The following is a 24,346-nucleotide window of genomic DNA, read 5'->3' on the forward strand; positions in this document are numbered from 1 at the left end:
ATGTATATGTGTGAAAAGAATCCAGGGAGACAGTAACTGAATTTACTATCAACTGCTTGCAAATACATTTTCTAGTTTATATCCATTGTCCTCCAACATGAAAATTCTGTACTTAAGCCGTACAATCCTGCTTAGCCTTTTCAGAGCACTACCGCTTAACAGGAAGAAATACTAATAGAGATTCAATCTATATACCGCAGGGACTAGGTCTTTCTCCTGTGCACTAAAGCACAATGTCAAAGCTGAATAAGTACCACATTAAAGTAAAGAAGATTCGGAGTTCCATGATTCAGACCGTATCAATGTTTAAATAAAAGCACCAATAATGAAAAAAAATCTTTTATGAGACCATTTGGTCACATTTTTCCTCTTTCCTAGATGCATCAGTTTGAAGGATATACACAATGTGACCTACAGAGGAAGCATCATTATTTTAAAGGAACGGCCACAATTCTGGAAGATAGGAATTTTTATTAATCATAGCTCTGGTCCATCGTGAAATGGAATCTCCAACCTTTTCCTTATTTTTCTTATGGAATCAGCTATGATGGCACTTAATTACCAAGTCAGCTGAACATTAATGTTGCATTACACATTAGAATAAACCAGTAGGTAACTATGAGGTATAGTCAATATATGATTAATCAGTTCAAATAGAATCTGCTAAAGACAAATAACAGCTCACTGTGGAGTTTGTACCTACTGTCTGTGTTTTTCGAGAAAAACATAGGCCCCACAGCTCTAAACAGTCAAAGATACCATTCATATTCTTAAAGTAATGCTTCCTAAAAATCTTGTACTTTTGGATCCAGCTGATGAATAAACTGAAGTATATTTAGAAAAGTGATTATAAAGATCTGAGGACCAATCTGAACTAAGATGAAAACTCTGAGAGGAAAAAGTAGGGCCATAGAGAAAATTGCTGATGGCTCTAGTATTTGAATCAGAGAAGTAACTGGCAGCATTTTAAGGCACCAGCCACTTCAGGTTGTAATCTTCTCCCTTCCCTTCTCGACCTCCCTTATGATTAATCTGAGATGTAGCGGTATGGGGAGCTGAAATGCTACAGTGTGCTTTACCTGTTTGGCCTTTCAATATTTCATATTTTGATTGCCTGTCAGTCAGCTCATCACTTTCTCCATACATAAAGTGAAGCTGTCAACAAGAAAAGGGGAAGAACAGACAACCAATCATAAAGAAAATATGGAAAGGTCAAAACCCAGGCAAATCTCATTTTAATTGGATTATATACCTGGAAAGGCACAAATGAGTTGATGTGAGGTGAACCATGAAAAAGAGAAAATTAAACGAGGAGAGATGAGGACAGCGTGACTCTAAAACAGTGTTGTTATTCTTGCCAGCACAATGAGGTTAGAGGTGGGCAGAGCAAAAGCTGTGTGGTTAGCATGGCGGGCCAAATAGGGACCCCAGGTGTGAAGGCAGCAGATAGGACACTGCTGATCATACTGACAAGGAGATTAAACTGAAAGGAGTTAAAAACAGGTCTGTGCCTTAAGTTGGTGATGGAACAGGGCGCAATTCAGAATATAATAAAGGGAGCTAGTGAACATGACTTGAATTGTCTGATAGGTGCAGATATTAAATTTCATCTTTCTAGCAGTTATGTGTTACTCTGATAACATTTGTTTGCTAATTAAAAATATTTACCAGTGAGAAGTTCTGCACCTGTATCTCCAGGAGTCTTTCTAACTTCAGCACATAAAAATGTCAGCCTCTCCAGTTGTCCCTGAAGATTTTTCTTATTTTTTCACTCATTTTAATTTTCTTTTCCCCTGCACTGTCTCTTCCATTTAGGAAGAAGCAAGGAGCTACTGCAAGCATGAACTAGCTTACTAATAGTAAAAATCAGCTCAAGTAGTATTCGAAAGTTTTGCTGTCATCTTTGGCTAGTAAAGCACAGTTTTTTCTGAGATACCTAACACTAAGGTGTACTTCATAATGAGATAATGAACCCGCTGACAAATACAGCTCAACAGGAAACATGCAGTCCTGCAAAACTTGAAGATTGGAAACCTTCTGTGATATTCTTTATTGTGAAACAAGCTCAGAGAACTATGTACATACAGTTATTAATTTGCTACATAAGATTCATAATTCAAATTTCTGAAACAGGTCCTATATACGCCACTGCTGACTTAAGACTCCACACAAGCAGCACAGGTTCTTTCTACCCATGCTTACCTGTAACACTCCCCCAGAGTCCAGCAATCTGCAGATTAGTGGGTTTCTGAATTAACTAAATTTGCTTCATTACGTTTTACAGCTCATGGACTTTTCTTCCATGAAATTAATTATTTTTTTGAACCAATTTTGCTTGTGGCTTCCAAAAAATCCTTAGGCAAAAAGTTTAATTACAAACTGTTTTTTAAAACACTCCTTTTTTTTTGTTTTGTTTTGTTTTAAATCTGCTTCCTGATGATTTCATTGAATATACTCTAGTTCCTCATCTATAAGAAATAGTGAATAATACTGAATAGCTGTGATTTGTCCAGTCAAACTAACATATCTCTGTATATCACAGGAACAGTACTTCTAGTTACAGGTGGGAAGTAGGTCACTGGATAATGAAATTTTAAAATTGAAAATGCAAGACTCTGGAGGAAAGAACAAAAAGGGACAACTCATGTGATGTAAAAAAACCTGTAATGTAAAAAGCAACAGTCCACATACCCGAAGGTCTCTAAGCTGCTGAGACATATGGTAGGCAATCTTATGCCTAACATTATCAGCATTGGTAAAATCACAGTAATGCTGTACACACAAAACTGCTGCATTCCTTCATGACAGAACTTAAAATTGTGGTTCCCTTATTTCTCATTGAAGAGTGAAGACATTTTTAACATAAGGAAGCATCTTACATCTGAAGTGCAATTTCAATACAAGAACAATGATCCAATTTTTCAGGACTTCTACAATACAATGTAGCCAATGCTTTCTTTTGACAAAAAAAAAAAAAAAAAAGCACCACATATTTTCAAAGCTGTGAAATTCAAATGAATCTACCAATCCTAAAAATGTAGTACAGCACTGAGTCAGCTACACAAAACTTGGCTCTAATGGTGCCGATGATAAAAACGGCTTAATTTACCAAATGCCAGACTCCCTACAATATCCATAAGTAGTTAGGTACAGGAGTACCATTAGGGCTCCCGTTCTGTGCTGGACATTTTGTCAGGTTTGCTAACACCTTGCTGGAAAATTTTAACCGCTGTGTGTAATGTATGCATTTTTACAAATGCCCTTGTGAAAACTACATACTGCATTAAAAACTTCTTGAGGCAACAAGCCTTTCCAACTCCTTTTTAAAATGTGTTTCAGCCTTCCAGGGTGTTAGGACAGGTAGAGTGACTGGGCTGATTTTAAGATTGGTTTGGGCCTAGGTTGAATATTCTACATAAATATCCTTTATTCTTCAAAGAGCAGACCAATGTACACTTTCCTGTTTTCATTTGCTACTGAGTATTTCCTACCTGGCAAATACAGAAAAGGTCCTTACTGATATACAACAGCAAAACTATTCGTAGTTGTTTACTTGGTTCACAGATACACAGAAGAGACCTATTAGCTGTGGTTGAGTGGTATTGATAAAGCTATCCCTTTTATTTAAATAAGCAAAATACCTACTTTTATAGATAGTATTGATTCAGATTGCTATTGTGAATCTAGAATAAATGACTGAAGTCATTAGGATTAATTTAAAACTACGTGAGTGTTATATGATAATGAGTCTTTCACATGCTAACTGTGTATACAGCTCTTTGGGACATACATCTACTTCCCTTTTCAGAGAAAATCAGGATTTATAGAATAATGTTGACAGTATTAATATAGATTTCAACACCACCCAACAAAAATCAATTTTAGAGAAGGAATTTTGGCTCTAAAATACAAACTCTGACACTAACTAAAGTTTTACTTCAATCACTCCAATACAAACAATAAATGAGAGGCAAGAGGGTACCTGCTGATCTATTTACAGGGACAATCCTTTGAGATTGTGTAGCATTTTTCATTATGCAAACCTCTTCAGTTATAAATATATCAATAGCTATTGAAAAGTCACTGAAGTATCATATTCTGTGTGTATTTGTGTGCATGTGTATGCATTTTTCTGTGTCTCAGTGCAGGCAGACAGCAAACATTTATCTTGTAATGTTAACTCAAAAGGGCTGAATTTGTCCTGGCGTCATGACTATATTGCAGATCCTGGCATTACATCAACAATAAATATAGCATATTATTTAAATTTATGTTTTCTTCAAACACCTCAGTGAGTTAATAGAGGAGTATGAAGCAAAAATGGAAATCTTTTTCCAATTAGCTTAACATGAATTTCAAAGGACAAAGTAAACAATCAAACAAGTAAACTAAAATGCTGATTTTACACTTTCAAAACCGACAAAGCAAGTTTTGTTCCTATATTTGTATCAGGGAAGTGCCCATTTCTAATTTAACTAACTTAAGCAGAAGTAATATTTTTGGAGTTGGTTAAAACAAACAAACAAAAAAGCTGAAAAAAAATTAAAGAAATTTAGTCAGGTGACAATACCTTTTTAAAAAGGAAGTGCTGTCTCAGTCATTAAAGAATTGCCATTGTGTTAATATAATGTTAACACTTCTGGCAGTATAAGCAAGAAAACCAGATAGTTTGTGCAAGGTCATTGCAAATACAAGATCATCAACCTGGTGAAGTTTCTACAGCAACATAAATGTTTTTATGAGCAGCAGGTGAATTCCTGCAAAAGACTCTAAAGCTATTAACAGCTCGGTAAGGAGTACATAATAATAGGTTGTTAACTCCGCCTCCCTGACAAGAACATCAGGAAAGGGCACTTTGAAACTATTAATGCTAATGCATTCAAAAAAGAAAAGAAAAAGAGAGAATTTTTACATTATGTTTCTTTAAATCAACTAAATAAACATTCATGATTTTATTAGGGTACTAAACTAACAAAACTATGTGGGAGTTGCTGACTAACATACCCTTTCTATGAATTCAAGTTGGCTAACAAAATCATGCATTTAAATGAACAGCTCCTCTAATGTGCATTTTTCATTCCAACAACCACTCCTCCCCACCACCAAACCCACAGCTTTTATTTAATACTTGGTAAAATGCTTCTACTAATATTAAACATGGAAATAGTATAATTTAATGCATGAAAATGGAATGGCTCTTCTTAAAAGAGCTTCCTCTTTCCCTTTGGCTTTTTTATCCCTTCTCCCAGAATGACTGCTTTGAGGATACTCCTACTTAAAAACAACCAGGTTGCCTATATTATGCAGTCAGTGGCTTTGTCTCCATTTCAGTGTAAAAAAAAAGGTTAAAAATGGGAAGCTAATGGCAACCTGTCCTTCTGCATTGTTAGGGTGCAGTTGCAATCCAGCCTCAGAAGAAGAGAGGAAAAAAAGGAACATTCTCTGGTTTTCCCCAAAGAAGAAATTTTTACCTGTACCTCCCCAAATATCTCCTCAACGCATCAAGGGTTGCAGGAAAAAGCTGCAAGTGAAATGATACCTCATATTGGAACATTCCTTCATTTAGACAAAGATATAACCTCACTTATGTCTCAAGGTACTTATCTTCTTGATTTAATCTGTGAACCCACCTTTATGGCTGCAAAAGAACAGTTTATGAATAGTAAGTGGTTTGTGTATTATGAAAACACTGTCCTAGCTTCAGTTTTTAAAATAGTTTGGGCTCATAGATGAAGGCTTTTGGGAACTTTTAAGCTAATTCTCATTATAAGAAGGTCTAAAGGAAACATTCTGACAGGTTTTAGGGAAACGGAGACCTGGACACTGTATTTCATTTTATTTATAAGGAAATTATTTTTGCTTAGATGGACATCTTTTGGCAGCCACTCTCGTTATATTTAGATCATTACTCACAAAACTCACCATTGTTCTCGTAAAAATACATCAAACTTTCAAACCCAAGGCTTGGCTCCTGAATGTGTGTACCTGAGGGAACGACAACTCTAACTTCAAATACTAGTAAAACTTACTGCACCTAAACTCAAAGGTGAACACACTGAAGATTGTTAATAATAACAGCAACAACAATAACATCAATAATAAAATGTTTCAAGTGACAGTACATACTCTATTCTGTTAATTCAGGATTAAACATGTTAAACTTCTTACCACTTCCTCTTGTGCAATTGATGTATTATCTCTGAAGAGACAACATTTCTTTTTTACAATATGTTCATCAACATCATCTAAAGTTTGTCCTCAGGAGTGAGCTGAAACTTACTGGGCTATAAAACAGCTGCATCTGATTTTTGACCTTACCTAATCACATGCTTAAGACTAACAGCCAATTCCTGCGGTTAACATTATTATTCTTGGTGTTTCAGTAAACTATTTTTAAAACTATTTTTTCTGAAGTTCAAATGATGAATGGCTAGAAAGAATGTTTAATAATTCCTTTTATTAGGAATCAGCCTCTACCGTCAGTAGATTTAGCTTTCTTAGCTTCCTTTGAGTTATGGAACTAGCTGTGTGGTGCTGTTTCTTGTCTTGCAATAGTTTGCATACCTCCTATGCCTATGTCTTTGAAAGAGTTTTAAGACCATTTATTCAAAACCATTAATGCACTTTTAATACATTTCTGCAGCTCTGCTAGCAGTTATTGGAATCAGCACTGTATGTGCAATTTTCCTTGGGGAAAATGGTATTGGCTACAGACAAGAACATAAGATCAGCAGAGACTGAACTATATTTTTTTTTAAATCAAATCCACTAGGCATGCTTAAACAGCATTATATTTCTCATCGAGATTTTTTGGTTCAGCAGGAACGACAATAGTAATAGCTCTGTAGGCTACTTTATTATTAAATACATAGGTTTAGAAGCTATCTCTAAATAATTGACGACAACGATTAGGAGACTAGCCAAACCAGGCACCTAATGGAGTAGGCCTAGCTCAGAACTTCTTTGCTAAACCCTTTGCTGCATGTAAATGATATTTAGAGGCCAGATTTCTTTTTCTCCTAATAGTAATTATATCTGTGTCATTAATAATGGCTGCTGCAAGGTCCTTAGGTTCTTTCCTGCAGGCAAAAATTATATCTGGTCTGAGAGTCTCATAATAATTCACTTTCATTTTCAACAGTTCTGAGACCTATTTTTTTCTCTTTTTAGAATCTAAGGCTTTTACAGTTCTTCCCTTGGGAAACTAGGTTAATAACAGCAGAATAAGAAAACTTGGAAGCGTGTTTAACATCACTTACTATGCTAAAATAAGCTAGGAGATTTCGTTTTAATGATTATCTCCCAAAGTGCATTTGTAGTGGTTATTTTTTAAAAACATTCACCAGACATGGTTCATTTCCCAGGAGCTCTGAACAGCCGAGAAAGCCAGAGGTACTCCTTTGAGCCCTAGTGCCTTGCTGCGACATGCTGATCTGTTCCTGCAGCTATGGTCAAATACTAAGGTCTGCTTAATACTACTCTCCAAAAGCTCTTATACATCCAAATTACTCAATGTTCTTGTTTTGAACGTGCTAAAAATGTAATGAAAATATCTTATAGCATGAGCCCTACATTTCTTGCTTCTAGTCACGTCAGAAACATTTTACTTGTAGGCAGCAGATTGCTACTTATGCCTCAAATAATTCAAATAATTGAAAAATATTACAGGAGCAAAGTGTTTGTTTTAAAGGAGAATGATTAGCATGAGGCTAAAAATTGCCCAGCTGATCGTTCAGCGCTAACAGCATAGTGCTCGCTAGTTTATACTGAGTATGTTCAGTGACTGGCCAGGCACCTGAAGTGCTTATATGCTCATCCCTATTGTTACAAGCCTTTTCCTATTCCCCAACCATGTCACTTGATGTTGACTTTAAAATTAAGTCAGGAAGCTTGCGAGGGTGTCAAGTGTGCTATGGTAGGTACAGCAACAATAAAAGAATATGCTCAGAGAAAGAACCAGTATACGCTAACAATCCAGCCACAGCAGTACCAAATGAACTACACCTGCTCATAATATGAATTATCACTGAATAACGTGACACAGTCTGCAGGATCCCTTCAGCCTCATGTGGATCGGAGCTGGTGCATATATTATGCTTCATGATTTAAAAATCTAACATAAAAGCAAAATCTGAACCAGGAAAGTAATAGCTGGTACTTAAGGGAAATAGGGAAGTTGTAACATAGTTGTATCTGAAAAATCGTGATCCTTCTAACTCAGTTAAACATTATGCAAAATTGTAATTAAAGAGGTGGAAAGACTGGAGCCATTTAGCTATTTAAGTAGTAGGGAGGTTGAGGCTCAACGAACCTCACAGGTCATATAGACCTTACAGAAAGGCATAGGGCTATAGAAGAGAAATGACTAATTTTCCTTCGCCTTTCCAAAGTGTCACCCAGAAATTCAGAGGATTGTCTGATATGCATGATGTGGCTTCTTAAAAGAAATGTCCATATCTTGTCTAAAGAGAACACATAAGGCTCCTGCTCATTTAGATTCCAGCTGATACTCAAGTAGGGTCAGGTTCTGCCTGAGTAGAACTGAATTAATCTGAGAAGTTCTTAATGAAATATCTCCTTAACTGGAGAAGACACAGAGGAACATCTGTTGTCCTAAACTGGGATGAGACACACACCTTACACTGGCAGTTCACATGGGAAAAAAGCTGGAATGAAACAACTTGGGCATGTGCGTGAAAGTGAGCTTGACGAGTTCCCAGGGCTCCCGAGACCGTGCTATTGCTCTGCTAGTCTTCAGTGTGTTACTGAGCATATCACAGGATCATCTGTTCCTCAGAAAGTGTGGAAAAAAATGGCAAGGATGCCAGTTCATACCTCTGTACGTGCACCAAATGCCACATCTTTTTGCTGTCAAAGTACAGAGTACATAATTATCATATACATACACTTCTGTGGCTCTGAAATAGTACGGTGCACGTATTTCTAGTCAGATAGACTGGCTTTAAACTACAGAAAGCTGTTGTAGGCGAATAATTCTGAAAGACAAAGTTACTTTCTTGTTTACAATTTTCCATATTAATTTTTGTAACAATAATTCTGTCATTCAAAACTTTACACATTAATAGCCTTAAATCTTCACATGATTCCTATCAAGTAATATACCTCAAGGTCTTTTATGTATTTTAGTACTCAAATTCAGGATGGCTCATTTTAATTCATATTAATGAATATTCAAAGAAATAGCAGTGTTTGTTTTAATAATAGATTTTAAGAAGGAGCATCTTTTCTTGTATAAGTTAACAAATACAGCTGTAGACTGATAGAAAAATTAACAAGGTCATACTGCTTTCTAATTCTTTAAATCTGATACTTTCCTCTATCATTCTGCTTCATCAGCTCTTCATGTCTTTCTAAAATCTCATTGGAAAACTGATTTCCCCCTTGCCTCTACTGCTCAGTTATTTTCCCTCTTTTATTTATTAATTCAACTCTAATACTGGAATGGAAGAAAAGTCATATCTGACATCCCACATATCCTGTTTGCTCACTGTCATATGGAGGTGGGTTAAAATTTTGATCTGAAGACTGCCTGTGAGTTGCAAATTGAGTCTGCCAACAAAATGAAGTATTTTGTCAAAGGGATTTGGCTTTTGTGTAAATTTCATCAAATGACAAGAAAGCAAAGAAACATCAGGCAGCCCCTCCATCCTACATCCTACTCCAGAAGATATTCTCTATTTGGAGGTGTCATTGCAATGCCTTGGGATATTGCTTGGGTACATCCTATTAAAATCTCTTCTCTATAGACCGGCTTCCTCAGCTAATCATATATTATATTGTGTGTAACAGAAAATATAATCCAGCTGGTGTATTTGGGCCATATGGGAGAACTTAATACAGTTGCTGCTATGTATACAGCTTGGTATGCTTAATACAGCTCTCAGGGAGCATTAATTTTTGATGATTAACGTTAGGCTTTGGGTGGAAAATGGGAGGAATAAGCATTTTCCAGTTCAACTGCAAAACCTAAAGTGCAACTGGTACGCTTTATATCCGCTGCGTACTGTGTTTCCTTTCCCATGAGGGAATTCCTACAGAAGGACCCGGCTTCATTACAAGGCTGTAGCAAGACCATATCTTACCCTACTCCTACGTTTCACTTGAACATATGACCTTTTTGGTGAGAGTTAAATGGATTACATTGTCCTGGAATCTTTCAAGAACTAAAAGGTTCGGTCAGTGTCTGAGTAATATTTTTAAACTATAAAAGAAAAGTTGATTACTATTAGCAAACAAACTGAGATTATGTTGGTATCTGGAGTTTGATTTTAAAGGGAAAGACAATGCTGCCTATGAGAGTTTATTTTCTTTTAAAAGTACTGGGCTGTTTGTGGAAGATATTAAAGGATTATAAAATAGAATGGATAGATAACAGACTGCAGAATAGGGCAGGCATCCTGTACCAACAGAGATAATTTGCAAATATTTAGTATCTATGAAGACTACAAAGAAGGTCTATGAAGAAATGCTTTGCAGAATAGATCTTAGATCTCTAAGGTCAAACGTTTAATGGATTTTTTGTGTGTTGCTGTAAAGACTCACTTATCGTCTAAGGTGACAAATGTTGCTAACCGTATAGTTTTCAGAATGATTCATAATCTAGCAGAAATAAGATATTTCAACTTCCAGGCCTCAACACACGGTATTATTTCAGGATCATGACATTCTCTCTGGTTATATCACATAACTATTCAAGCAATGGAAAACTTTTTCTCTTTAGTGTGACAAAAACTCACAGCATCTTGGACTGAATGTCCAGGAATTTTTGTTCTCCTCGTAGGCCAAGTCAGCTCTCTAATTATGTCCTAGGTCAGCTTATGTTCACTGCATGTTTGGCTGAAAAGCTACAGAATAAAATGACCTCTTGTCAGCCAGCCACATAAATATGTACCAGCGTATTCCTAAATAAGAAACTAAAAATCTGTACAATTCATACAGAATTGGCTCACAAAAACGTTTTGCTATTTTCTCAAGATTTTAATTTTAGAGACAGATAGAAAGCCAAAGAATATTTTGTTTAGATTCTGAGTATTTTGCAGCAATTCACTGAAGAAATGAAGGTCATATGAAAGGTGCTTTAAAGCAGAGAAATTACTTAGCTGCTTTAGTATATTTTCTAATTAATGTGTTCCATACTTGTAGCTTATTGATAGCCTTGTGTAACTTTCCTCCTCTATTTATTTCTTTATTATTTGATAGAGTCCTTCTAAGAAGATGTATTTTTTACAGAGAAGGCTTGATTTTTCAATAGTTCTCTACATGCAATTTGTATTGCACAAGGGTGCAAACATAAGTTTCTTGCGTATTTAGCACAGCCTAACCTTCTTCCCTTGTTCTGCTTGTTGTGGGTAGGCACGGAAAGATGTATCTCTGTGTTCTGGTTCACTGTCACTAATTTGTCTTACTTATAAAATTGTTGGAAACTGTCTCATTTTTTGGAGTGCTCACAGTAGTTTATTAGACAGCTACTTGACTTCTGTCAGTTTACATATCTTTCATGAAACTTCGAGAGCCCACGACAAGATGCGACTTCCATTTATGAGCTGCAGAGTTCCTACTGGTTACAATTAAAAGCAAGCATGCTCCCCTAGCATACTCTCCAATGTCACCCTGACAATTCTGCAAACATCAACCAGGTATCGTATAAGAAATAGCAGTTCATACTTGCAAAATTTTAAAATCCTGCAGAGCTCTTCAGCATTGCACAAAGTTAAGAAAATGATACAATCTGTTAGCAACTGGGGTATTTAGTGTTTGTATTTGACGGAGACATTAAATTTCTTGTATTGTATGTAAGAACAAAGCCTCTTTTCTTCTTTAAACAGAATTGACAGGTAAAATGGGATAAGGATAGGACTGCAAAAGCCATTCTATTTTACTAATTAGTTTGTTTATTAACACCTAAGTGTACCAGTCTCTGCATTTTTATTGACTACTTAAGACATCAATAAAATTTTTGAGGTTTTCATACTCAACATTTCCTTGAACTTTAGCTGAATTTTTTACTCTACAGTAGACGGATGTATTTGTGGCAAATTCATACAAAATCCAATAGACAGCTATTTCACTTTTATCACATTTCTTGTGGGTGTGCATCATCATCCCCATATTGTCACTGCTGCTGAGAATATAAATGCTGATATTTCCCTCTTTGAGGGTTACTGGGAAGCCTGAAAGACTACAGTTTCACTTGCTGTACCTACCCCTGACACTATCTTTTTTTTTTTTTTAATATACAAATCCCATTTGCATTTGGCCTCTATACTTCCGTAGTATTAATGTTATAATGTACATTCATTCAGCGGTGTATATATATAATTTTCTAATTTAATACTGCAAATCAGCAGACTGACTTCCAGTACTAGATTATTTGTCTCTCTGCTCTAGAATCTGGTCTGCAAGACAGTCCTTGAAAATCTGTCATATACCTATTCCTCTGCTCAAATAATTTATCTTCTTCCTGCTATTGCTGGCTTGTTTGTCTTTCATCCTGCCTATTACATTGCATTGCCAGAGAGCATGCCTGTTCTAACTTACTAACAAAGGGTGTATTCAAGAGCTATACATTTAGTTCAGTTAGTGACTTAGGGAGAAAATAACCCCTGTGCATCAGTACCAGAAGATGCCAGCAGTTAATTTATCTACGCCCACCTAAGAGGGAAGAGAAGTTTATAGTTAAAAGATACTCCTTATGCATTATAAAAGGTAAAACCAGAAATTTATTCTTTTTTGGTAGAAATGGATAGGAGTAGTTTAGACTCTCTCTATAAAAAAGGGCTGCAGAGCCTGTGTATCTAGACTTGCTGCACAACGTACGAATCTAAGCAATAGGTGGGCCTCTAAGGAGAGCTATTTGCCATGTCACTCAGTATTTACAGATTTTGGCAGATAACCTATTGATAAAAGGTTTTATAAATATAAGCTTCATAATTTAACAGCTATATGAATGGTTCTGAGTATTTGAAATTGTTCCTATTCAATTGAATAAAATCTTGCTATTTCTCATTTAATTCACCTGGTTATTATTTTAATATCATCAAACAAAACAAGGGCAGTGCAAATTGTAATGTGCCTTAGTATGGTAATGGATCAAAACCTGAAGGATTTCCATTAGTGTAAGAAAGTAAGGTTTCCTTGCTTTGGCTACCAAATATTTTAAGCAATCTGTCTTCTCCCTCTAGCTGTGCTATTTAAATTGTTTGGATTTTTTCCCAGTTTACCCTTTTTTTTTTTATTTCTGCATCATTAAAGCTGCATAATCTCAACAGAGAAGTGCAGCCAAGGAAGAAAATTCTCAGATATTTACAGAGCCTAACACCCCTAAATCTTTCTTTCATGACTTGGCTTGCATTTCTGTTCTTTGTGGTCTTCTCACATATCCCTTAATTCCATTGTGACTTTCAGATGGGGATGGAGAAACAGCAAGAACTGACTTAGCAGGTGACTGTTTAAGGTATGGACACCAAAAAAATCCTGCCTATGTCTCTAGGAATGCAGACACTGATTAGAATTAAATTTTACACTGCAAGTGCAAGGCCCTGTAGCCAACTGGAAATGACAAAACGTGTTTTGTGCTTTGGGAGAAGCAAGGTTCAAACTGTATTTTCAGAAGATATGCTGCGCATGCACCTTGTATGTTTACTTATAATGCATGTTGCTGCCCACTTTTGTGTGAAATCACAAAATTTTGACAGAATGCCAGAAGTTTGACATGAATGCCATGCAGTTTCTTTCTCTTGTAACCTTTTGTAACCCTCTAAACAAGGCTGGTGCACTCTCATTTGAACAGATTATTGCTTAATAATGTTGCAAAATTAAATGACATTGACTTTAACCTTAATTGTATTGTTTCAGTGTCACTCTAATGTAAAGTTTTTACAGTCCATAAATCAAAATATGTTCAAGCATATGATCCATTTATCCATGTTCATGAACATAGTTACGGTGAGACAGGTATATCTGCTGCCTGCCTGCTGCTCTACTTGCTTTTGATGTGAAACAAGACAGTCATTAACAAGTTAGAAGTAAATCAACAAAAAATCAGTACAAAATAAAATATCTACTTATATAGCATTGTGTGTGGGATCAAGTGAAAAGTTTAAAGTTTTTTTTAAATTTTTTAAAAATCTGAGTTTGGGTGATGCTGTAAGTGAGACCTACTTTCTCATAGTACTTGATCTCGTAGTCCAGAATGGCTCCATGGGGAAAGTCCGGCTCTTGCCAGGAGAGGGCAATGCTGTTTTGGGAAGCCCAGTCCTTCCTTACCATACCTATCAAGGAGGGTGCTGAAAGGGAAAAGGATAACTAAGGGTTAAAGACGAAGCACACGGTTTATCCTTTCAACCTACTGTCTTAGGATACCAACCCGAGGTAACTTTGAGTGACCTCCAGGCAGAAAAGCATGACAGATGGCAATTCTCAGGGAAACCATATAACCTGGAATTAATGTCTCGAGTTCATACCAGTACCTCCTCTGTTAAAGTGCAGACCAGCTTCTGAAAAAAGGCTATATACAAAAACATACAAAGAAGCAGCCAGGCTGTGCTGCTGGCTCTGAGGACATTGCGTCCAGACCAAAACCATGTTTCAGAGACAGTAAATTCTACATTCAGGATAATCTGCATTAAATGTCACAATTCATCTGTGTAAAATGTAAGTTCAGTTTACTCTTGGGGTAAAATAAAGTGACACAGCTTAAAACAGACGCAATGAGTCCTGTTTCTGCTGGCTGGGCTGGCAGCAGCCAAGGGCATTTTAGCCCATCAGCGAGGTAGCTGTGTGCACGGAAGAGCCAGCTTGTTAGAGAAGGCCAGGGGCAGGGATTCAGTTACGGGCAAACCATGGGGGCATAGGTGCCCCAGTCCTACCTGCTGTAATTGATGTGATGCTGCAGGGCTGCAACAGTGCAGTAAGTAGGAACTGCCTCCAGCAGCTTTTGGAAGGGGCCCAACATGGGTGGATGTACCCGAGAGCCAAATTATCTCACTATGGGGTTAACCATTTTTAAGAATTGGATTTTCTGCCCTTTTGGAAAAGAATGTGCACTGTTATCTATGCAGTAATTTCAAATGGTGCAAAAATTGCATTCTAGAAAATGATCTTTGCTTATTTTATTAATCTGGTCAAGCATGTCAAAGGAGGTCTAATAGTCTCCAGACACTGATGCTGTTTTAATAGTATTGATGTGTAGCTTCCCCAAATCTTACAAGAAAACCAGTCATGTTGTTCAACAACCTTGAAGACAACTGAGTAAGCTGAACAAACCAGCTACCATAAACCAAAGAAAAAGTTCTTCCTGTGGTTCACAGCTTTCGCTATTTGTCTTTCTGCTAACAAATATTAGTTTATTGCATTTTAACCTCTTCTAAGCTTCCAAGGAGCTGTCTCCTAAAAATAACACATTTTTATGACTTCTGTTTTTATCTTTTGAATGAAAGAGTCTTCCTAGGAGAATGAAATAAGAATCTGCTTCTAGTTACAAAATTTCATGCCTTAGTTTTCTTTCCTGTAAATTTTTCAGGAAGTTTAAGAAATGAAAACAATAAATAAATTCTAGAATGCAAACAAACAGTGAAGAAAACTTGTTTTCCTTTGAAAAAAGAGAAACTCTACACACAGACAAGCACATAACAATCTCTTTCTCTGTGACAGCCCATTTATCTGAGAAAGAAAATGAACTTCCATCCGCCGTCAATATTCCCCGTGGATAACTGTTCTGTGGTATAATAGTCCAGTCCTCTCTGATGTGAAAAACCCCAACCCAACATGTAACGCTAAGTGAAAAAAACCTACCAAAAGTATTAAAAGGACAAAAGAGAGCTTACACAGGAAACTGTCCCACACCTGTACTTATGTCACTTTAACCACAGGTCTGATGCAAGGGAATGAGAGAAAGAAAGAATTCCTGCCAAGCTGAATAAAGGATTACCCTGTTTTTCAGGAAGTCCTTAAACAGCATATGTAAGTAACTGAATAGAACAAAAAACCTGAATAAATAAAAAGCATTCATAGGTTCGGGGCCAAAATGTTATGCCTGGGTATGTATAACTACTCTCTCAGTTAAAATGAAATTTTTACTCTTGAAATTGAGGGTGCAGCTGAGCTCTCACAATATTTCTCTGGGGTAAAATCAGCTGCTCCAAGCAGGGAACAAAGACAGATCTGTTTAAAGGAAAACAGGAGCTAGCAAACATGGATTTGTATTTGCTAAACGCTGATCATGGGCCTATGAGGGCAATTGCTCATATACATTTGTTTACCATTTGCTGGTTTTGAGTCATTCACTGGTATTGAGCTGTGATTTACAGGCGGGGCTGAGGGAGCTATAGCAACCTTTCAGATACGTCAGATATTTCCCCTGCTCATGGGTGAGGAACATCAGCTGGGCCATCTTTCCCAGCACATCATGGCTTCATCTCATTGCATTTGTGGGTTCACTGGTCAGACAACCAAATTCTTGTGAAATGATCAAGCTTGATTACAGAAAACACCAGTTAAACTGTGGGTATAATTATATTCTTGGCCCTTCTAGGCTTTCTAAATAGAGATTACTACTATTATACTTCTGCAAATTATGACCTAACCTTTATAAGCTTTTCATATGTATGACATGTGGTGCATTTTTCTTTGAGTTCTGATTTCCAAATTTATACAGTAATTTACGCGTGTTTTCAGCCTGAGCTCACCGCAGTGAGTCTTCCATTTGAGCAAGCCATGTCAAAACACAGTCCTGGCACAACAGAAGATCATCTCTAATGTTCAGTATGAGAAGTAGCCTATGTCTTCTCCCTGGGAAACATCTCAGTAGCAAAATAATGGAAGAAAATTACTTCAGCCCTCTCCTAAGCCAGCTTGACCTGCACTTGAAACTGAAAACCCCATACAGCAAGGCTCACATCGCACCTGTAGCACTGTGCCAGCACTGCATCTTGTAAATCAAAATGCAAAGGTGTGTACATAAAGCTGTGAATATGAGAAGCATATTTGTCTTTGTATTAGGATACTGGGGGGAAAAAAGTGTACTTTTTAAGAAAAGGTCACAAAAGAGTCACCATTAACCATTTCTTATATGTTCACAAGGATGATCCTACTATTTGTCATACAGAGGGTATCTATTCATTTCTCAGAGGAAATAATGACTTTTAGGAAAAAGATTTTGGTCAGAAATTCATTGTACAAAGAAAGAGACAAATAAACCCAAGTAATTAAAAGCTGCAGCTAGCTTCTTTTCTATTTCTTTAGTTGTTGTGAAGTGCTGCTAAAAGCAATACTTTCTACGGAGAAATTTCAGCTTCTTATAACAGTCGTTCTCTAGAGCAGTAGTTATTTAGACCCTAAAGTTCCTATCCATTTATTGTTAAAGCTCTTTTTAACCAGAAAATTGTAAAATAGGTAAACCCTATTTGTCCATTTGTAAAGACTGCTCGAATGTTCTTATGATGAATCAATGGGAAGTTCTTTTAATTAGTTGTTTCAAATCCAGTAGCTGCAGGAGAGCTCTAATTTGGTTACCCAATGAAACCATTTGAAAAAAAAAATGCTTAGAAGCGCAGCATGGCTTTTAATCACTTTAATGGCAGCATTTTCTTGCCATTGGTACTAGGCTGAAGAATGGTTGCTGGCTCTTGAGCTCAGCGTTGATCTCTGTTTTGTACTGAGGATTCTTTGCGCCATCTGCTCTCTATGTTTTCCTCTACACTGTTATAAATTTCTCGAATTGCGATGAGTCATCTACAATGCTGTGAGCTCCTCATTTAATTTAGTCTGATAAGTTTCTTTGTCTTTTCAAACTTGTATTGAATAATGAAAGTTCATTCCTTAATTCAGAGTGAGGTTATTTTATTCTAAATCTCTTTGGCTTCTCTTTTTCAGAATTCCCTTTCTTGTACACTACACAAAGGGCAGAAAATGTGTATTTTAAATGATGATTGGATTCCAGTGTCATTTCTCTCATGATTTTATCTTCTTCTGAAGTTGACTTCCATTATCTGCAACTGTCTGATTTCAAAACAGGTGATCTGTAGGGTTTATGAAGCTTTTTTCCTTTAGTCCATTTTCTAATTTTCCAATTACTTGTTTCATACTGTTTAAAGTAGGCAAAGATTTCCAGCATTTCTCCCGTGGTCTCCAGGGTTGAACAACTCCGATATAGTGCCCATTTACTATGAAGAGGCTTCAGACTCAATGGCACCTGGTGACAAAAGCTTACCTGATGTCTGTCTGTACATGGAACACCCTATTCCTCTGGTAACTCATTTTGAATCTTATTTGGTGAAAAGAAACCATGGCAGCTCAATGGCCTTTTACTAGCTGGCAGAACAGGCCCTACCAGGTATGCACAACCACTTCCTTGTTAAAAAATCTACCTTACAACAAACAAGAACAGTTGCATCACTGTTGTTATCTTCCTTCCTTCCCTCCTGCATTGTGTCTGTTTTGGCCAAGGCCAATGAATTGCTGGCAGATACAAATTTGGAGGGTAGGGAGCGGAAGGGTGATCTGAATTGTACATGTGTTGAGGACTGCAACTTTACTCCTTTAGACACCAACATCATGAGAAGGTGCGGGTCGCAATGTGTAAAACACTGGCATTTGGGATAATGTAGTCTAATGGAGTTAGATGTTTCTATACCTCTACCATTACCAATAATAATCTGAATTGCATAATTACATGTTATTCTTTCCTGGAGACTTCTGCCTGCTACGAGGCACAGGAAAGACCATACTCACCAAAATATACGGCTTTATCTCATGTTTTCTGAGTAGGGGTTTCCCAGTAGAGGAGGGAATCCAGCCCCCTCCCTGCCTCTTCTTCCTCTCCTACCTCAGCCACTTCCCAACAGTAGCTGGGGGGAAATACTGACTGAGGCCCACTCAGCGGCCTTACTTTTCTTTGCAAACTCATTTGTTGATCCCTCCTAGTTTCATATAATATAGTTAGAGGAGGAAATCTGCTTTAACATCCCGCAGGGAGCCTGCATTCCTGTTGTTGGGGAACAATTTCTGTCATTAAGGGAAGGACAGTTGAGGGTGGAAGAAGTATCAATGCTGTGGGGACTAAGTTAATTTGACTGTGGTTTCTGTCTGTGTTGGTCAGAAAAAAAAAGAAGACTAATTCCCTTTTCATTAAAAGACTTTTTCACGCTTATATCACAGGTTATTGGTATGAATTAAATCACAGGGGAAACTATGCTTAACACTATGAAATCTATGGCTATCTAATAATCCAAAACCAATTCAAGAAAAATTTTAGGAAATTAATGAAATAGAGTATGGTATAAGTACATTTACTTTTAAATGTTTTCTCCTTTTGCTTGACTGTAATACTAGAAAGCTATTTTGTAAACTACTGATAATATTAGATTGAAAAGGAAAAAGTGGTCTAGATTTGTGTTTCTCTATAAATACAGCTATACTTTAAAACAAACACTGCCACATTTTTTTCAAACCATATATATGTGGTATTTATAACGGTTAGTTGTAGAGATTTACCAAGGCCCAATTTTCAAGTCCTTTTCTGGATGGTAAAAACAACTTTAGCACCTTTTTCTATACCAGAAAGTGCTATTATATTTAGACAGTGTTCCTCCAGCTGAGGTTCTGTAACTATATTAGAATTTCTATACTATTGGACGCAAAGTATGATTTTCTATTACACATAGCAATAAATGAAGTCTGAGATTTTTTTCATGATCCCACACTTAGAAAAACCGTTACTTCAGGGCACAGTATGGAAAACATTGATTTTACTTCTGATTCTAGAAAGCCTGTAAGAAAGGTAATAAGCAATAAAAAGATGTTTTCTTAGGGGAGACATTTTACTCCAGTAACAGAACTGGAAGTAATGAAACAACATTTCCTGATCAATGACAATGCCTCCAGTATTATCAGCATTTGAGCTATTTACCAAGGAAGGATTTACCAGAGAAGCTAAGAGGCCAAAAGTCTTCAGCTTTCTTTACTAACGCCATGCGTGACTGTATTATCGGTCAACTGACACAGATGTAGTTGTGCTGCCTATCATCTACAGCAGTCTTCATACCTGCAGTATGATTATTAGTCCTCCAGCAGAGATGCATTTAATCCTTTTTTTTTTTCTTTTGTGTTTGCTTGCTAATCTTTCTGTTGCTATCTTTGTAGGATAAGGGAAGAGAGACTATTATGAGCAAGGAATGTGATATGGATTCAGGAGATCTGTGTTTATATTATTTTCTGGTTGTGCTCTAGAGATTTTCTTTAATCTTTTGACTGAGGTATCCTAATGCACAATGTGAATGTCAATACCTTCCATTATTTCCAACAGGAGAGCACTTTAATGTTAGAAGTGTGTGTGTGTGTGTGTATCTATATAAAACACCAAAAACTAAGCACAAGTTTGCATGGAAAAAATCATGGATATATAAACATAAATTACACTTATATAAAAAACCAGTTCATAACCCATCTCTCTATATATTAATGATGTCTACATGGCTGAAACATCTTTGGGTTTATGCTGAATTCAGTAAGAATTCTTTTTCTTACCATACAAGGCTGCTTCCAATTAGTACAGTGACTAGATAAGATATTTGATTCTTCACATAATAGACTCTCTTATCTTTTTAATCACTTCAGTGGTAATTCACGGTTATAGCACTTGGAGGGCATACTATTACTGGCACTAACCTTGGAGTTCAAAGTTGAGCATGGAGTTTTCCTGACAAGGCATTACAGCTAGCAAATTAAAAAGTTTGGGGTGAAAAATAATGTTCTTACTTTATTTTCTTACACTATTTCCCTAAAGGTTTGCATTCAAAAGACAGCATAACAGTATCTGCTTTTGAAGCACTTCATTTACTGAAAACTAGGCCTCCAGCAAGCTATAATTATCATCTCTCCCTCCATTTTAAATTCTTTCCCCTTGCAGATTTTCTTTGCTTGCTCAGAAATGGTGGATGGAAGCCAAGTGAACCTAATGCCATTACAAAAAAATGGATTCTGCTACAGTGTTGTGGGCTAAAGGTCATGATAGATGCAACCCTCAGATTTCCTCCAGGCTAAAAGTAGATTCAATATAATTTTTTTCCTACTATGTCCCATAATGCAATTCTTTCTTCCTTGCTGCTTAATTTCTCTCTCACCTACTGTTGATCTTATGTAAGAAGACAGTAATTATTCCCCCATATGATTCTGCAACGCTACAGGTTTTCTTCCATTTGCAGAATGCACCGCCAATCATTATTTTGCAAGCTTGAGACAGAAGTACTCCTAGATCTTTACTCCTAACAGGACCTGCTCAGTCCTGAGTGAATTATAGGAGAAGATACTTAAAAGCAATTGTATAAAATAAAACCTTATCAGCTGTCAGTCAGCCTGGGTGGATGTTCTGTTCTCTCTGATGAGGTGCATGTGCAAAACCCTCAAAGTCAGAAAGTATTGTGAGATATCTGGCATAATTTATAATACAGTGAACAATTTAAAATATTTTAATGACATGTTTCTTTAAATAACAGTAGCTAAAAAATCCACACAGATGTTTTACATATATGTATGTTTTAAGGAGTTACTTAATATGCTCCGTATTTCTGAAGCAAGCAGAATAAATTCAGTTCAAACAAGCTTAGTGGAAGGGTGTGATTCCAGAAATCACATGCAAACAAACAAAAAAAAAACCCTCTGTGAAACTGAAAGGGGTTGCCTGGGTTGCCTGTCATATAAATTGTAATCATGTCAAATCAATGCCCTCTGACAACCAAAGGTATCTGCATCAGAATAAGTAGATTCTTGGATCCCTTCCATTGCCTTTTATTGCTGGAGCAGCAGGAGACAATAAGTGGCTTAAAGACCTAACAGGTAACTGGGATTCCTGAGGGACCAGCTCTCCCAAAATCAGAGCTTCTCTGTCCTTGTTTGGCAGAAGACGTGGTCGTGTGGCACTGACATATCATATGGTTGTGTGGCACTGGCATATCAGCTCACATCAGGTAGCAGCAACATATGTGGCTGAACAGCTGAGCAAGAACATGGTAACTGGGGGAAAAAAGCCCTCTGCTTCATTTGCTTCTTCCAGGCATTTTGTTCTGGATCAAGTAACAGAGAATTCAACGGCACAGAGAAGACTGCAAGAGGCCCCCCAGGCAAATCACTTCTCTTCCTGTCACCTTCTATGATGATAAACCTGTTGTGGTACCTATAGCAGAAGTAACAGAATACTATGTTCTTAACAAGCAGATTTGCTGCTTTCACAAGCTCAAATGTTATGTTGTGTACTGTCTACTGTTCCTCTTGACTCAGACATTGTGGCGAGCCACTGACTGTCGGCCAGTGGCACATTCCATTTGAAATTGTTGCGCGTCCTCTCCTGGGGAACTCTTCCTGACATGCAGGATTCCTCTTAAAAATGAAGGCAGAGTGGCTTATAGGGTTTTCTTTTTAGGAAACTTGTGCTAAAGGAGAAGGAGGTAGGAGAAATTGGTTTATTGGCAGATTCGGATTGCTACTATAATGATGTTAATCAGCGTGAAAAAGGATGTCTTCCAGCCAATGTGTTATGTAAGTTTGTGATATCTTGCCAGTACTGCTAGGTGCCCTATGACGTGGGGACAACCTATAGTGACACATTTCTCCAGAGAACTTTGTTTTCAACCTCGTAGTGTAACCTGGGAATTGCTATAAATTTATTGGAGATACAACTCGAGGTTAAGAAGGCATCATTTATTGCAGCAAGGTATCATTATGGAAACAGAGCTGTAAGTAAGTCTCAATTCAGCAACAACCCCTCCAGGGTCAACTGAAACCAAATTGCGCTGCAGAACTTCCTGCTGCTAAATTGATCTCAGAAGTTTGAAAATGAAACAAGCAGGTTAAAAAGCACTATGAAATCTGCAATCTTTTCACTCCATTAATTGCTACTCATCCTGCAGTGTAACAAAGACAAACCTAAAATGTACACTCATTTCAGCAAATCTTTCCTGTTCTTGTTTATACCAAAATATAAGACTACATCAGATTGTAGGTCATTTTTTGTCAAACAGTACTTTACAGGTCTGCAAGAGGTTTTTCTTTTAGCGAGAAAATAATGAATATTTTATTTGAGCATCTTCTGTGAACCTTCTGTAAAAGCTGTGTTTGTTGGCATGTGCAGAGAATGTCAGAGCTACTGTACTTCAATGTTTAGAATGAATATGTGTAAGTGCATGGAGGCACATCTGATACGGACTTAAAATGTACATCTTCAAACAATTTCCCCACAAATGTTGATTTTGACAAAACATTTTATAAATCATAGCAATGCTAAATAAATATGTCTTCATAAATTAATTCTCCCAATGATGTTAGAAACAAAATTATATATTATTTAAGTAATAAAAATATTCCGAATGTATGCTCTCATCTGTTCATTACAAAGAATCATTAGATAACAATAAACACTATGGTTTGGTCTATCTCTGTTTTACAGTATCTTTTAAATCTTTAATATGTAGACCTATGCACAGAAAAGCACTCCCGTTTAAACTCTGGCATACAGACAATGAGAAACACTTCTAGAGGCCAGTAAGTCGCTGGTTTGTACTTGATGTACATGAGTCACTGAAAAGCACTGTTGCTGTCAAATGTACGTTAGGTGTTCAATTTCTAGTCAAGTAGGGTGGAATTCATTTTACTTGGCTCAAATAACTTAAAAACTGGGTTTTAGTTTTGGCAAGTTGTCTTGATTCCCTCTGTAGTTAGAGGGAGACAGGCAACTCCAAAGGGCAATTTATCATACCTGTCATAGAAACCGTCTTAGGGTGGCACAGATTGCACGTTGGAGCTGCCTGTTTAGATGCTGAACCCTGAGATGGCTGGCTGCCAGTAGATCAAACTTATCCCCTAGTTTCAGCCACAGTGTTCAATACATGCATCAGTACTATTAGCACAGAAGCTCAGTACAAAATCAGCCATGGATCTTCTTTAAAGGTGAACTCTAGAGCAACACAGAGCAATTTTAGATATGTCAGCATCCTAAATGAAGTGTTTTTTCAGTTGGGTATATCTATATGACCCAACACAGTGTTGCATAGGCATATCTGAGATGGCCAGTTAGCTTGTATGCTGAAACTAATATATCTGCATTAGCTCAACCTGATTAACTCTTTGAAGATACTGAGAAAGTATTGAACTGTGCTGGAAATACAATGGAAAGATATGAAGAACTGGAAAAGAGCAATTAATGGGAGACTCACGAGATGAGGTTAAGGAAAGATGATGTACACTGCTTATGTGCAAATAACAGCAGTCCACAAAGGTAAGTTGCAGTAATTCTTTCCTGCTCTCTGTGACTGGCAGAAGGAGAAAATGAATAGAA

General features: G+C 36.9%; 1 protein-coding gene across 3 annotated transcripts in view; it reads right to left on the reverse strand.

The window, feature by feature from the left end:
* EPHA6 (EPH receptor A6) overlaps positions 1 to 24,346 on the reverse strand; it is a 518,343-nt gene that overhangs the window by 154,003 nt on the left and 339,994 nt on the right. For all 3 annotated transcript variants that reach the window (XM_075103359.1, XM_075103349.1, XM_075103369.1), the window contains exon 6: positions 14,182 to 14,306. In XM_075103359.1, the coding sequence (XP_074959460.1) occupies positions 14,182 to 14,306 (125 nt within the window). The remainder of the gene's footprint in view (positions 1 to 14,181; positions 14,307 to 24,346) is intronic.

The sequence above is a fragment of the Phalacrocorax aristotelis genome, chromosome 1, assembly GCF_949628215.1.
Source record: "Phalacrocorax aristotelis chromosome 1, bGulAri2.1, whole genome shotgun sequence".
In the NCBI taxonomy this organism is placed as follows: domain Eukaryota; kingdom Metazoa; phylum Chordata; class Aves; order Suliformes; family Phalacrocoracidae; genus Phalacrocorax; species Phalacrocorax aristotelis.